The sequence below is a fragment of the Coenobita brevimanus genome, chromosome 67, assembly GCF_032717465.1.
Source record: "Coenobita brevimanus isolate Jiangsu-jjx chromosome 67, ASM3271746v2, whole genome shotgun sequence".
Classification (NCBI taxonomy): Eukaryota; Metazoa; Arthropoda; class Malacostraca; order Decapoda; family Coenobitidae; genus Coenobita; species Coenobita brevimanus.
The window spans coordinates 10059461-10076618 of record NC_137020.1 but is presented as its reverse complement, the minus strand read 5'-3'; the positions used below and the strand labels follow the sequence as shown (position 1 = coordinate 10076618).

The 17158-nt window shown below is 42.7% G+C and overlaps 1 protein-coding gene across 1 annotated transcript; it reads left to right on the top strand.

The window, feature by feature from the left end:
* Nucleotides 1–452: 452 nt before the first annotated feature.
* LOC145405540 (protein GVQW3-like) lies at nucleotides 453–7247 on the top strand. The gene is made up of 2 exons (XM_080276882.1): nucleotides 453–547; nucleotides 6872–7247. The coding sequence occupies exons 1-2, from the start codon at nucleotides 453–455 to the stop codon at nucleotides 7245–7247; spliced, it is 471 nt and encodes a 156-aa protein (XP_080133008.1).
* Nucleotides 7248–17158: the final 9911 nt, after the last annotated feature.

Below are 17158 nucleotides of genomic sequence, written 5' to 3'. Positions count from 1 at the left end.
CACTCAAGCACTGAAATGCCACCCACTCCGTCAGTTGAATGCAGAGGAGGTGTCACAGTGGATGCAGGCTGACAATGACGCCCCAACAGCGAGGGTGTATACAGACCAACAACTCATTAATGTTGTACTGTCTCCTGATGAAAAAGACGCTGACAAAGATTATCCGACGATGAAGATGAGCAGGAAGAACAGAAGTGTGGATGGAAAGATGATCAGGACTTCCAGGCACTTATTAAATTCATGGAAAGAAACGAAGCGTACTCAGCTCAGGAACTTTTACAAATGCACTCCAGGTAGGATGAGTTTCAAAACCGTCGTTGTAGGCTATTCGTCTGTCAGACATTGGGAATTTTTTCAAGAGGGAGGATAGCAGCTACCACTTCAACTGATGCTCACTTCTCGTTCACTGGCCTCTCTTCACACAACGAATTCTTAAGTTCCACACAGAGGACATGTTCACCAACACCAGAGCCTACACCAACACAGGAATCCCTGACTCTGTCTCCCATCAGGCCCACCCCACCACCACCCAGCATGTCCCCTGCTTGTGAGTTGCTCAATCCCTCACCTGCATCCACCACCTCAGAAGATTTGGATGATGTGGGAGATGATGTGGAAATGACTGAATAAGGAAACAGAAAATATGAAGAAAAATCAGGTTTAAGACTTTATTTGTCCGAATTGCTTACAGTGAATTACACTCAATCCTTATTAATCACGTGTTCATAAAGCACAGATTCGTAAATCACGGTTAGGTGGCTATCAGACAGCGGCAACCTTAAATCACTGTTAAGTCATGAAAATCGCGGACCTAGGCACCCAAGTGGGCCTTTTCCGAGAAGAACCGTAAACCGCAGCATTCGAACTGAAAATTGTGACCCAACACCCAATCACCGTGCGTCCCTGGTGGCAAGTGTGCATACTAATGCCGCCATGTTGTTGTTATTCTTGTCCCGCCAGTCCGCACACTACAGACCATCGTCGTGGAGTACGAGAGCTACCTGCCTTTTTAGTGCAACTTCCCCCCACCTCCTACCTGGCATGGCCCCTCCCGACCCCCCGATGAAGCGCTCTAAGCAGTATGGCGTCAAGAAGCTGCCGCCGTTGTCGTACAGTCAACATTTGGAGCAGACCAACCATCAAGCGAGTGAAGTGAATGTGCAGGAACGTGGAGGGCCTTCTATGAAGGAGCTCAGTGCTTTGCTTGTTTACATAGACTTGGCCAAAGAGATTGTGAAATTCATTGAACGTGATGAGGAAAGGTGTAGTGAGTGTATTCGTTACCTAGAAAAAGCTGTGCATTTTTACAAGGACATGCATAATTGCAGAGTTAATGAGAGACATCAGGAACTCTTCGTCCACTATTTTGCCCGGGTAAGGGCAGAAGCTGAGCCTGAACCACAGCCTGGCCCTTCATTCACTGAGGAATTTGATGACGTAGCATCTGTCATCTCTGAGGCAGACTTTGAGGGCTTCCTGAGGGAGGCAGAGGAGCTGGAGATGGGAGAACAGCATGAGGGAGCACCCCCACCTCATGCTGAGAGGTTCTAAGTTCTTCCCAACACCACCCCACTTCATTAACTTAAGCAATGTCATCATAGGATTAAGGTGAGATCCCCTAACACTGCATATTTCTATTTAATACATGCACTGAATATTCCTAAATTTATATGTTTGTGTTTGATGGTGCCTAGATAGGTGTAGGTCGGGTGCTGTGGGGGCGGACTGGCCAAAGTCCAGACCCAAATTAATTTTTCACATAAGAGTTATTATTCATAATTCACAAAGAATTCGTAAATCGCGGCAGTGGTCCAAACCCAAACTACCGCAATTTACAAGGATTGAGTGTACGTAATTGTTTTGGTAAAGGTTTATTTAATTAAGTTTATTTGAGTGAAGATTTCTTTAAGTAGACAGTTTCTATTACAGTTACAAATGTGCAGTTACATACGTTTTTCGTTTTTCGTTTTTAAAGGCTCCAACATGCTTGCATGTGTTGGCCTTGGTCACATAATGGTGGCTCTCCACGCTGCACGATCTATTCCAGCCTCCCTGTTCAGTCCCTTAACCCAAAGGTCACACTTAATGACCTCGTCCCATGTCTTCCTCGGTCTACCCCTCGTAACCCCACCCCCAATATTAACATTTCTCACCTTCCTCACCCAATTATCATCCCCCATCCTCTCCACATGTCCAAACCATCTCAATCTACCTCTTCTCATCACAACACCAATACACTCCAGTCCCATTCTACCTCTCAACTCTTCCATCGTAAACCCAGCCCCTCCAGGCCTTGGACGCAGGGACGCACTGCACATCCACGTAATCATTGTCATTTCTGTACGTCTGAGCTGGCGAAAATCTTCCTCCTTCACTGCCCAGGTCTCACTACCATACAGCATTACACTCCTAACACATGCTGCGAAGACACCTTAGCATGTAGGGAAAGTCCTCTCAATGTCAGGAGAGGCAAGAGCTCCCTGAACTTCTACCAACCACTTCTCACCCTACCCACAGAGCTAGCTCCAGCCCCACCTTCAGCACACATGTCTCCCAAATAAAAAAAAACTCTTCCACACACTCAAGAGATTCACCAGCAAGTTCAATCCTTTCACGTCTGACAATCTCCACCTGCTCACCCTGACACGCCGTACACATAAAATCAGCATTATCTCGCAGTCTACCTCTGATACCACTACATCTCTTATGCACCCATTTATCACGCACACTGCACAAGATGGAATTACTTTCCACGCCCTTGTGACAAGCTGCACATGGCCACTCTCCCTCGTCTTTGACAGTACCGCCACCAACCCTAGATATCATCACTTTTGTTTTATCTGCATTTACCCTTCAATGAATGGTAAAGTTGGGAATGTGAAGGTGGATGGAATAGTTGGTGAGTGGGGTGTGCCTGCTGAGATAGATGAGAATGGGAGTGCGTTAGTGGACATTTGTGCTGGGAGGTGGTTGATGATAGCCAATACCCTCTTCAGGCATAAAATGATCCACAGGTATACATGGCGAGTGATGAGAAGGGTGGGTGGTGAACTGAAAGAAAGGAAGGCAATGATTGATTATGTGTGTGTGCATGAAAGGATGCGAAGATGTGTAATGGATGCAAGAGCTCATAGAGGTTGGGGGAGTGGACTTTCTGACCACTACTTGGTGGTGGCCAGAGATAGAATTCAAGTAAGATGGAGGAATAGAAGAAGGGAAAGACGAGAGGAAGGAGTAGTCGCAAGGAGAGTGGAAAGGTTACAAGGGGATGAGAAAAAGGCAGAGTATAAGAGAGAAGTGAAGGAACGATTGGGCAAATATGAACTGGAGCAGATGGGAGACGTGGAAGGTGTGTGTAGGATATTTACTGAAGAAATATGTGCAGCATATGATGTGGTGTGTGGAAGGAAGAGAAGACGGAGGGGGGTGCAAGGAACAGCGTGGTGGACTGAAGAGGTGAAACAGGCTGTGGCACAAAAGAAGAAAGCATACAATGAATGGATGAGAAATAGGGGCGTGGAAGAAGCTGAGAGGCGGAAGAGAGAGTTATATGTAGAAAGAAAGAGAGAGGTGAAAAGATTAGTAAGAGAGAGTAAGAAGAGAGTGGAGGAGGAATTTGGAAGGAATCTGAGTGTAAAGTGGAGGGACTGTAAGAAAATCTTCTGGAAAGAGGTGAAAAGAGTAAGAAAGGTTGGAAGTGAAGTTAGCAGGGGAGTGAAAGATAAAAATGGTAGATTACTAGTGGAGAAGGGAGAAAAAGTGAGCAGATGGAGAGAACACTTTAAGGAATTGTTGAACATAGAGGATGGAAGTAATGCGAGTATAAGTGGCTGGGGAATGGCTGGGAGAAGGAGGGAGGTGAGAAGACAGGAAGAAATCAGTAGGACAGAAGTTGTGAAAGCAATGAAGAAAGTTAAATCGGGGAAAGCCCCAGGAATTGATGGAGTGTGTGGTGAAATGCTGAAGCATGGGGAAGAGATAGTAGTAGAATGGATGTGGAAGATCTGCAGATTGGCCTGGGAGGAAGGTAGAGTCCTGGAGGATTGGAAGTCAGGTATAATTATTCCCTTGTACAAAGGAAAGGGGGAAAAAGAATTGTGTGGTAATCATAGGGGCATTTGTCTTCTTAGTATAATAGGAAAAGTGTATGGTAGGATACTTATTGACATAGTTAGAGAAAGAACAGAGAAATTAGTTGGAGAAGAACAGGGAGGCTTTAGGAAGGGAAGAGGTTGTGTAGATCAGATATTCATTCTTAGATCTTTAGTGGAAAAGTTTCTAGAGAAGGGAAAGAAGTTGTATGCGGCTTTCATGGATTTGGAGAAAGCATATGACAGGGTGGACAGACAAGGATTGTGGAAAGTGTTAAGAATATATGGAGTAGATGGGAAGTTGTTGAATAATGTGAAGAATATGTACGATGGTGCGAAGGCTGCAGTGCGTGTGGATGGTGAACTAAGTGAATTTTTCTCTTTGAAAGTTGGATTGAAACAGGGATGTGTCATGTCTCCATGATTGTTCAATCTGTACATGGATGGGGTAATAAAAGAGGTACAAGGAAGGGTAGTGGATGTTGGAGTGGCCCTGGTGAGAGAGGATAGTGTTTGGAAACTCCCTGTACTGTTGTTTGCAGATGATACTGTGTTGTTGAGTGAAGACGAAGGGGAGCTGCAAGGCTTGGTGGATAAGTTTGGGAGAGTGTGTAAGAAACTGAATCTAAAGGTGAATGTAGGGAAGAGTAAAGTGATGGTCTTTGAGAGAGGTGAAGTCAGTGAATGTACAGCGAGGCTGGATGGTGAGGAATTGGAAAATGTGAGTACGTTTAAGTACTTGGGTAGTGTGATGAGTAAGGATGGAGGTTTGTAGGGTGAAGTGCGTGAAAGGGTACAGCAGGGAAGAAAGGTTGCTGGTTCTTTGAAAGCAGTGATAAAAAACAGGGAAGTAAGCATGGAAGTGAAAAAGTTACTACATGACAATATTGTGATACCAACTCTAACATACGGAAGTGAAGCTTGGACATTGTTGGAAGGACAGAAGTCAAGAGTGAGAGCAGTGGAAATGAGTTATTTAAGAGGAGCCTGTGGAGTCGCATTGAGAGACAGGCTGATGAATGAGGATATGAAGAAGCGTTGTGGTGTGGATGTGGATGTGATAGGAAGCATTATGAGGAACACACTGAGGTGGTTTGGCCATGTGGAGAGGATGGAGGGTGAAAGACTGACAAAGAGAGTGTATGTGAGTGAGGTGGAGGGAAGAGGGAGGGGGAGGCCGAGGATGATATGGAGGGATGGGGTGGAGAGGTATATGAGAGAGGGGGGTGTGAGTTGGGAGCAGGGCAGTGAAATGGCGGGAGACGGCGACTTGGAGGCGATTTGTTTGTGGCCACCCCAAACGGGATTGAGGCGTCTGGCGATAGATAGATACCCTTAAACCCTTGTGCCCCATACCATCTCTCCACTTCCTAAACCTAGTTACTAAAGTGTATTAAGTATTTTGGTGATGGTTGAGTGGCTTTTGGGATGCTGGTGGTGGTGGTGGACTAGACGTCACCAGAAATGGGTGAAAGGTGAGTACAATACTGTTCCCTTGTATCCTGGATATTATTTCAGTATCTCTTATCCCAAAAAATCAGTTAAACGAAACTTTGAAAGCCCCATGATTTTCAGATAAAAGAGACTCCACTGTACAACAATGCCAAATGGAACCTAATTGCTCGTATCTTCGGGACCTCTCTGTACATACAGTAATTGTAATTACATAATTTAAATAATGACTGAAGGTAATAGGTGGTGGAAACCATCATCAACTCACAATGTATGGTAGTGCTGAACTTCTCCCTTCCCCCGTCTCATTTTATTTCTGTCTATCCCCATCTCATCTAGCCTCTCCCTTCCCTTTCTGTTATTATTTATGACTCTCCTTTCCATATCAGGTGGCTCTATGCTCAGTGACAAGCCTAACACTTTCCTATAACACATGAAACCATTACAACTCTGGCTGGTAACAATATAACTAAACTATAGGGTGAAGTGGAGCCTGCTATGGTGCTCCTATTAACTGAGTGGAGAGATGCAAATGTGGCAGTCATTCCAGGCACTAAACCAAGCTATTCCCCACACACTGCTTGGGTTAGGCACTGTCAGCCACAAAGGAACATCATGTCAATGCACGGGACAACCCTGTAGTGTTGCTTGTCTGCAGCTAATGGGTCTGCTTGGCCAGACAGTCTGGGGTTGATCAGCAACAAAATACATCCACTGACTGTACCACACATCTGGCAAGTCCCTGTGTGGTGAATATGGGTGCCAAGTTACTCCGCCTAGTGCTACCTCTGCACCACTAAACAATAGAAAGCTACTGATTTCTCTCACATTTGTTTCCTAATGTACACTGGATGATTCCAATACCAGCCTAGTGCTGTTACACTGACTTATTTTACATTCTGTCCCCGCCCAAACCCTCTAGAATCACAGGACTGACATTCTACATTCTGTCACCATCAAATCACATTAGAATTTAGAGGATGTTAAAAATGGTCACTGCATTGGATTCAAAGTCATACGAGATGATATCCAAAATTTTCAGGACAGGGATCACGACGCCTAAACAGATTGTAGTAGCGTGATGCATCTCTAGGTGGCAGTACTAACATGCATTGTGAGTCAGTATGCCACGTAGCAAGGAGCTAGGCAGACGTGAGGATTTGTGATATTCCTTTGTTTGCTCTCGTGCATGTGTCGTCAGGCGATTTTCGGACAGATATAAAAAAGGAACAGTGACTTTGCATCAAATTATCTACAAATCTCAGGAAAAATGCAAAACAGACCCTGATTATGATTCAACAAATGTTTGGTGTGCAATCTCTTGGTAGGACACAGGTGTTTCAGTGGCAGGCATGGTTCAAGGCTGGTCAAACATCAGTTGACAATGACAACCACACAGGGAGGCCGTCAATCGGCACAACTCCTCAGAATGTTGCAAAAATTCAGAAGCTTATCTGCGAGGATCGACGTCGGAGCATTGATGATATGGGTGAGGAGGTGGGAACTGGTTTTGTGACATGTCAGTGGATTCTCACTGAAGAATTGGGCAAGTGCCGCACCACAGCCAAATTTGTCCCCAGGCTCCTGATGACTGACCACATGCAGCAACACGTTGATGTCTGCACTGAGCTTCTTGGACTCACCTCAGAAGATGAAACCTTCTTGTCCAGGCCCTCTGTGACTTTTTTCTGTTCCCAGAAATGAAGATTAAGCTGAGAGGGCATTGTTTTGATACCACTGAGGACATCCAGAAGGAAGAGCAGGCAGTGCTTGACACTCTTGTCAAAAAGGACTTCCAGTATGCGTTCCAGCAATGGAGGAAGCGCTGGGACTGGTGTATCAATGCGCAAAGGAACTACTTCAAGGGTGATGGTGGCCAATAGGAGATATGGTGAGATTTTACATTTATATAGCATTAGTTCGGATAATTATGGATAGCACCTTGTATATAGCCCCTCCAGTTCAGTATATTTTTCTAGCTATCTGTTTATCTATTGCCAGATGCCTTAATCCCATAAGGGATGGCCACAAACAAAGTGCCTCCATGTCGCCTTGTCCCCCGCCATTTCATTGCCCTACTCCCAGCTCACACCCCCCTCTCTGATATACCTCTCCTCTCCATCTCATCTTTGGCCTCCACCTCCCTCTCCCTCCCTCCACCTCACTCACATACACTCTCCTCGTCAGTTTCTCACCCTCCATTCTCTCCATATGGCCAAACCGCCTCAATGTGTTTCTCCTAATGCTTCCAATCACATCCACATCCACATCACAATGCTCCTTCACTTCCTCATTTGTCAGTCTGACTTTCCACGTAACTCCACATGCTCCTCTCAAATAACTCATTTCCACTGCTCTCACTCTTGACTTCTTTCCCTCCAACAAGGTTCAAGCTTCACTTCCATATGTTAGAGTTGGTATCACAATACAGTCAAGTAGTAACTTTTTCACTTCCATACTCACTTCCCTGTTTCTTATCAATGCTTTCAAGGAACAAGCAACTTTTCTTCCCTGTTGTACCTTTTCAAGCACTTCACCCTCTAAACTTCCATCCTTACTCATCACACTACCCAAGTACTTATATGCAAACACATTTTCCATTTCATCACCATCCAACCTCAAAGTACATTCACTACCTTCACTTCTCTCTCGATCATAACTTTACTCTTCCCTACATTCACCTTTAGATTCCGTTTCTTACACACTCTCCTAAACTCATCCATCAAGCCTTGCAGCTTCCCTTCGTCTTCACTTAACAACACTGTATCATCTGCAAACAACAGTACAGGGAGTTTCCAAACACTGCCCTCTCACACTAGGGCCACTCCAACATCCACTGCCCTACCTTGTATCTCTTTTATAACCCCATCCATATACGGACTGAACAACCATAGAGACATGACACATCCTTGTTTCAATCCAACTTTCAAATAGAAAAATTCACTCATTTCACTATCCACACGCACTACAGCCTTAGCACCCTTGTACATACTCTTCACAGCCTTCAACAACTTCCCATCTACAGTACTCCATATATTCTTAATAATTTCCACAATTCTTGTATATCCACTCCAAATCCATGAAGGCCGCATACAACTTTCCTTTCTCTAGAAACTTTTCCACTTAAGATCTAAGAATGAATATCTGATCTACACAACCTCTTCCCTTCCTAAATCCTCCCTGTTCTTCTCCAACTAATTCCTCTGTTATTTTCCTAACTCTGTCAATAAGTATCATACCATATACTTTTCCTATTACACTAAGAAGACATATGCCCCTATGATTAGCACATACTTCTTTTTCCTCTTTTCCTTTGTACAGGGGAATAATTATACATAACTGCCAATCCTCCAGGACTCTACTTTCTCCCAGGTCAATCTGCACATCTTCCACATTCATTTTACTACTATCTTTCCCCTATCATTCAGCATTTCACCACACGCTCCATCAATTCCTGGGGCTTTCCCCATTCTAACTTTCGTCACTGCTTCCACAACTTCCATCCTACTGATTTCTTCCTCTCTTCCCACATCCCTCCTTCTCCCAGTCATTCTCCAGCCACTTATACTTGCACTACTTTCATTCTCTGTGTTCAACAATGGGGTGCTTTGGAGCCGCCATTGAAGTGGTCGAGTCTGCCACTGACAGTGAACAGTCGCACTCTCATGAATCATTAATAATATATCTTTGTGTGGACTTATGATTCAAATTAATGTTTGTAATGTGTAGAGGAATTATTTTTTTCTCAAATAATTGAGAAGAAATGAAGGCAAACTACTTATTATTTTCATAGTAATACGTAAAAAATATTTATCCAGCTAGACTAGCATCAAATGAACTCCAAGATCCTCATTTATTTTGCATTAGTAGTCTTTTACTGTACTGAAAGAGGTGGAGTTACATTACTCACTATTGGCTGGAACGAAATACTTTGTGATTGCCCTCTTCAAATCGATTACTAGCCAATATAAGTAAAAAATCGGTACGACGCTCGTAACATCCCAAATATCCAAGTGGGGCATGCGCATTGAAGGTACAGTCCCAGGGACAAGATAGACTCTGCTTTTGTTTACTAATATTGCGGCACCCAAGATTTTGTAATATTCACATTTGAGGACATCAAGATAATTTCAGAAAGGCTGTCTTAGATAAATATTTTTACAGATCAGCTTCTAACTAACTGCTCTATGCTGCAAGATACAACCAAATTCTCCTGTTACTGTGCTTTCATTTCACCAAAGATTTTGTGTGCATGTGGGACAAGAGGGATGTTGTTGATAGTGAGGTGTGAGTTATGACTGTGTTCTACCATAAAAGAGGCCATTCTGAGTCTTTTTGTAGTACACCAGTCATGAAGTGTGTGTGGGAGTGTTGTCATCTGGGCAGGAAGCAGTGTGTACTTTGTGAGCGAAAGTGAAAAGCACATATTTTTATATATATACATATATTTTTCTATATATACTTATCATAGAGAATATATTCTATTCTGGATTGATTAGCCACTTTGAGAAATATATACATACTATATATGACACTATATTATCCAAATTGTTTATTTTGTAATTTCATCATTCATAATCTGAGGAAATTGATGGCCACCCCTATTAATGCACAGGGGAACACAACAGTACGATCCTGACATCTCAGATTCTCAGCGTGCGTTCTCTCAACTTCAGTCCAGCCTTCCGACCTCTCTCAGAGCAGGCAAAAAATGACTGTTGACCATTCCTGGATTTGGGACAGTTTGTCGAAATCGCTGACTGAAGGCGAATTTAGGCACTAATAAATTTAAGTTAGTAAATCATCTCAGAGGAGGAAAATATGACTTTCCTCATTGAATCCATATATTAAGAGATACAAATCTACTCATTTCTAAAGAATTAACATAGAAAACATTAAATTATAAGGGATGAATGAGCTGACTAGTTGCTAGACTCGCCAGATTAGAATATTTTTACCTTTTTGTATGACTCATACAAATGAATAAGCTCTTGTTGTGTGTATTCATTGGAGAGTGTAAGTGGTTTTGTAAGTAGGAATGACATTAATCCTATCACAAGTGCACACAAACAAATGCAGCATATGATTCATGAGCATGCGTGTCCTACGACGTCTGTGGCAGGCTCGACCATGACGATTGTCAATTGTCTTCCACCCCATAAAGTACCCCATTCCTTAAAGTGCTCTCTCCATCTGCTCACTTTTTTTCCCTTCTCCACCAGTAATCTACCATTTTTCATCTTTAACTCCCCAACTAACTTCTTTTGCACCCTGCCTAACTCTCTTTACCTCTTTCCAGAACATTTTCTTACATTCCCTCCACTTTATACTCAAGTTCCTTCCAAATTCCTCATCCACTCTCTTCTTACTCTCTCTTACTAATCTTTTCACCCCTCTTTTCCTCTCTACATATAACTCTCTTTTCCATCTCTCAACTTCTTCCATGTCCGTTTCTTATCCACTCACTATATGCTTTCTTCTTTTGTGCCACAGCCTCTCTCACTTCTTCTTTCCACCATGCTCTTCCCTGCACCCCTTTTCGTCTTCTCTTCACCCCACACACCACCTCACATGCTGCACAGATTTCTTCTGTGAATATTGTGCACACACCTTGCACGTACCCCACCTGCTCCAATCCATATTTACCCAATTGCTCCTCCAATTCCCTCTTATATTCTGCCTTTTTTCCCTCCTTGTATGAACTAATTCCTCCTGTCCTTCCCTTCTTCTATTTCTCCATTTCATTTGGACTTCGATTGTGACCACCACCAAGTGGTGGTCAGAAAGTCCAATCCCCCAACCTCCGTATACAGTACTCTTGCATCCATTACACACCTTCTCATCCTTTCATCCACACACACATAGTCAATCATTGCCTTCCATTCATTCAGTTCATCACCCATCCTTCTCATCACTCGCCACATATACCTATGGATCAGTTTGTGCCTGAAGAGGGTATTAGCTATCACCAACCCCCTCCTGGAACAAATGTCCACTAAAGCACTGCCATTCTCATCCATCTCTGCAGGCACACCCCACTCACCAACTACTCCATCCACCATCACATTCCCTACTTTTCCATTCATATCTCCAATCAAAAACACACTCTCACTCCTTTCGGACTTTTCCATGCATGCTTCCACATTTGTCCAGAACTCTTCTCTCACTCTGCTTGCACGATCTTGCACTAGGCATGCAAGCACACAATCGCCCACATTTGTAGTCCAATTTTCAATCTTCCCCACACAATCCTTGATCCAATTGATCCATACTGTCTTATATTCTCCTACGATCTGTTACTCACAATAATACACACTCCTTCATTTGCCCTCTCATTGTCACCTACTCCCATGCATATACCCCATCCAAACTCATATTCTCCCAAATTCTCACCTCTCCATTTAGTTTCAGTTAATCCACACACATCCACTTTCACACCATCATGCACCTGGACAATCTCTCTTTCTTTCACCTGTTCATTTGCACCCCTTACATTCCATGTTGATGTCCGTACCATGTCCTTTGTTCAGTCCTTAGTCGTCACCCTTAGATCAGTCCTGGTCCAAGGCTTTTTGTTCGTATTTTCATTTAGTTGTTTTCCAGGGAGGGGCACTAAACCATCGCCAACCCACTTGTTGTCACATTGGGAACACATGTTAGTTGGTTATAAGGTTACCACCCAGTGCTGTAAATGCTTTCCTGGTTTACAGGAAATCATTTGGATTGCCACTCAATGTAGAGCTACCCTAAAAACAGAGTACCACTACACTAAGTGGCTGGACGATGAGCGCCCCCACCCACCACCATAAGCTGAATAAATTCCATAATAACTGAAGACAGGATAACATGAGCCTAGTCCAATACTTATTATTACAAGCCAAACCTTACTGTACCTATTCAAACACAAAATTCATCGTTGATCATCATCCGGACCTCCTTTCCCACCTTGGGGCAGGGTCAGGAGCAACAATGTCCAGACAGACCAAATTTGCCCAATCCAATGGGCCTCACTTCCATTCACTCACCAAGAATCCTGGCTCTATCTGGTACGCCAGAAACATTCATCACGTTCTGTAGCTTCACATAAACATATCTGATAAAGTCAATCCGGATGCTGCCACGTTAAAAGGGGTGCCAAATCCCTGATCATGAGCTTCTCTTCACAATGTTCATCCAGCCAGCTCGACCTCTTCTTAATCCCCTAGCCTCACTGACTTACAAACCTCTCTTCCTCACACACTCATCCACCATATCCCTCCACCTCCTCCTTGGCCTACCTCACTTCCTCCCTCCCTCAAATTCACTCAGATATACATTTTGCACCACTCTACTGTTATCCATTCTCTTCACATGACCATACCATCTCAATACATTCTCTTCGATTCTGGTGTCCACAGACTTCCTCACTCCACATCTTGCACAAATCACATTATTTTCTTATCCTGTCCACTCTCTGTCCACATGCATTCCTCAGCAGTCCCATCTTCACTGCTCTCACTCTTGAGTTATCATATTCATGCCACACCATAGTCTCATATCCATAGGTTAAAGTTGGCAATAACATTACTTCAGGCATGCCTTGTGCAGCTGCAACACTCAAGCCTCTGTTTCTTATCAAACCCTTTATTGCACCAGGTAGTTTTCTTCCTTGTGTCACCCTACTTTCCACTTCTTTTGCACATTTTCCTCTCTTTCCTATCATTGTGCCCAGGTATTTGAACTCTCACTAATTCCTGTCCCTCTCCATTCACTTTAACATTGCACTGGGAGTCACCTTCTCTCTCAATAACCATCACTTTACCCTTTTCTACATTTACTCTCAAGGCACGGTGCTCATAGACTCTGCACCAGTCTACCAAGTACTTGTCCAGTATTTGCAAATAGTACTGCATCATCAGCATACAACAAACTTGAGATATTCCATCCATCACCATTCATTACCAATGCCATCCCCCTCTCTATTACTCATGTTTTTACTTCTCACCCCATCCATATACTGGATACAGTATACTGAACAACCAGGGGACATCACACAACTTTGACGCATGCCCACACTGATCGTGAACAATTCACTTAGTTGCCCATTAACCTTTACACATGCCTCACTACTGCCATAAAAACTCTTGACAGCACCTACCAGCTTACCATACATGCACAAAACCTTCCACAGTCCTTCTCTGTCTACTTTGTCATATGGTTTTTATAGTCCTTCTCACAAGCCTTCTCCACTATATGTCTCTGCAAATATCTGATCCACACATCCTCTGGCATTCCTAAAGTCACCCTGTTCATCACCCACTAGGACTTCTCTCTTACTTTCTCTATAATAATTCTTCCATATACCTTCCCTACCACACTCAGTAACCTTATGCCATGATAATTCTTGCACTCACTTCGCTCACCTTTATTTTTGTAAAGGGGTATAATCATTTGTGTAGGTGGGGGCGCTCACCATCCACTCACTCGATGTAGTGCTGCTGTCGGGTATCTGCCCTTTCCTCTCCTCCATCCTTCTTTCCTTCCATCCTCTTCTGTCTTCCTTTACTTCATTTTTTTCTTGTCCTTCAGCCTACGGGTAACTTTACACTATCTCTTCTGTCTTTCTTTCCTTCATTCTTTCCTCTTCCTTCTGCCTGTGTGTGACTCTACACTGAGTGACAAGCCAAATGGTTTCCTGTACACCAGGAAACTATTTACTATGCTGGGTGGTAACCATATAACCAAATTTTGGCACCTGGTGGTTTAGTAATTATTGCACTACAATCGGATTGAGCCAGTGAAGGTTTATATCCAAGGGATGGTTGGGGTTGATTGCTCATGTAATGCCACTCAGGGATGAGTGAGGCTGGTCACTTTCATCTTAAATGTCGGGACCAACTGCTTAGCCCTGGGCTCCTACACTCCTCATGGGGCAATGTAGAATTGGATGATGGATGGATGGATGGTATAATCACAGCCTTTTTCCACTCTGTTGACAGTTTCACTTATCCATGCCTTCCTACATACCTCCAACAAGCACTTCATTCTGCTCTCTCCACTATATTTAATCATTTCTGCATACACCTCATCAACCCCAACTGCTTTCTCATTTTTCAGCTGCTTCACAGCACTCGTCACCTGTGTGAAGGTCACGTTTCCTGGTACTGTACTGCATTCCTTCTCTGCACACCCCCGAAACCAATCATGTTTACAGTGGCTCTGCTCTCTCTATTCCCATTCATCAGGCTTTCAATATATTCTTTCCATCTGGTCCTTACTTCATCCCCATGGGTTAATAATCTATCACCTGCATCCTTCACATCTTCACATTTCTTTCCACTGTCACTTCTACATTACTGCACCTCTTTTCAGAATAACTTCCTATTTTCAGAGTAGTTTGCATTCATTTATTTTCCTAGATCATCATTAACCTCCTTTGTTTTCCTCTTCACTAGTCTCTTTACATGCTTCTTGCTCTCAATACATTCATTTCTTATTTCAAGTGAACCCCTGTCCTGTAGCCACTCTGGCCATTTCTTCCTCTTTTCCTCCACTGCTCTCTTAACCTCCTTATTACCTAACTTAAATTGTCTAACCTAACAATATAACCAAACCCAACCAAAACTAACCTCACCCAACTTGACCCAGCCAACCCTAACCTAATCTAATACAGTCTAAACTAATTTTATTTAACAATAACCTAGCCTAATCTAACCTAAAGTAACCTATGGTAACTTATACAAACACACTGTAATACCATAGTTTAGGTTAGGATAATAATTTGGCATTAACAGCCATATGCTTACACACATATGGAGAGGCCCTACAATGGTCCCTACTTTACACACTAAGGAAAGCACAAGCAAGCCCTCAATTTTTAAATGGTATGCTAAGAGAACATTAAGGGAAAGGGGGTGGTTGGTAGCCCTGCGTGACCAGTTGGTACGTCGGAAGTGCTCCTGTGGGAGTTGCCGTGACTATTCTTTGTCCAGACGATGTCAATCAGCACCAAAACAAAATAATTTCCCGTCATTTTTTTATATATCAGCACTTATCTGTACAAATACTTTATATACTATTATAGTAATAAACTTTTCAATCAATACTTATGTTGTAAATATGATAGTTAGTGCTAGTGACAGGTTAGGTTAGGTTAGGATAAATTTGGTTAGGTTACTGTATATGGCGCTCTAAGATGGCGTCCATCTATCTTCGTGCACCGCAAGATAGTGGCTGTCCGTGAACAAACACCACTTTTTAACCCCTAAACTGCGCGGTTGTTTTTGCCTGACTTCCGTGTCTCGCGGGCATATTCGCGCTCCGACAGACTCTCTAAAAATATTTGCCAAAAATCAGTTATTAGTCCTAGAAAATTATAATTACATATGCGTATGGCACATACCTTCAGCTTTCTCCTGGGATGTTTGTTGAGCCTTCGTCGAGTACCGTAGGACTTGTGGAGACCTCTGAAGTTGGGTAACGAAGTCTCCACTTTACACTTCCCGACAACCCGTAATATGATTACCACAGCCTGATATCACTAGAAACACTATTCTATCCATACTCCAAAAAAAAAAAAAAAAAACACTGTGAAAGCAATGAAAATTACGAGCGTGTATGACCTTCCCACTTGCGATCGTTCGCCGCTGGTGTTCTGTCATTTATTATTCATAAAAACACTCACAGTTTATATTTCTATTACTATATAACACTCATATATATATCTATAGTCTTTATCCATAAGTTTCCTTCAGTAATAGTAGTTCATTGTCACTGAAGGCATTCAATTTCTCTTTCAGTAAAATAAGTAGCATTCACTTTCTCGTCCTGTATACTAGCGTTGAGAGTGAATCTGTCACTTTCATTTTCACTTTCATAACTCATAGTATTCATACATGCTAGAGTGAAACTTTCACTTTCATTACTCCTAGTATATATACTCGTATTCTTATATTACTACTCATTTACATTTCTATTTACATTCTCAATTTTATTTACATTATTTACATTTCTATTTTATTTACACTGTGTTATGCAGTCACTTGCAGTAACTTATAAAACTATTTTCCACTGTTCACTTATATATACATTCATTGCTTTCACTTGCTGTTTACACATTATTTACATTTCAACTTGCACTGTTTTACTCACCACATAGATCGTAGTCACAGCAGAATTGGGCAGGCGCAAATCTGACGTGCTCTCACCTTGAAAGACGACAGTAAACTGAATAGAGTGTGGTGGCCTGCCTAGGGGAGCTGCCAATGTCAGCGGGGTGACAGCTGCTAATATATACGCTATGAAATGATTGGCAGGAAATCTAGACAATACATAATAAATTAGGTAGTTCCAGGTGAATGTAAATATCACTCAGGCTTCTCCCTTCCTTTCTTATATATATTTTTATTACAAGAATAAATTATACGGCATATTTCATGGGGAAATAAACAGCGAAAATTAGCGAACAGGTGCACGTGAGGTGCTGTCAGGTGATAATTAGCCAGTTCCAGGTGCATGGCACTATCACTTACCTTATTTCTTTCTTGTATATATTATTTGGTATAAGAATAGGGCAAAGGGCTTATTTCAATGGATGAAATCAGCGGAAAATTCCAGGGAAGATTTACTTAGCGTAG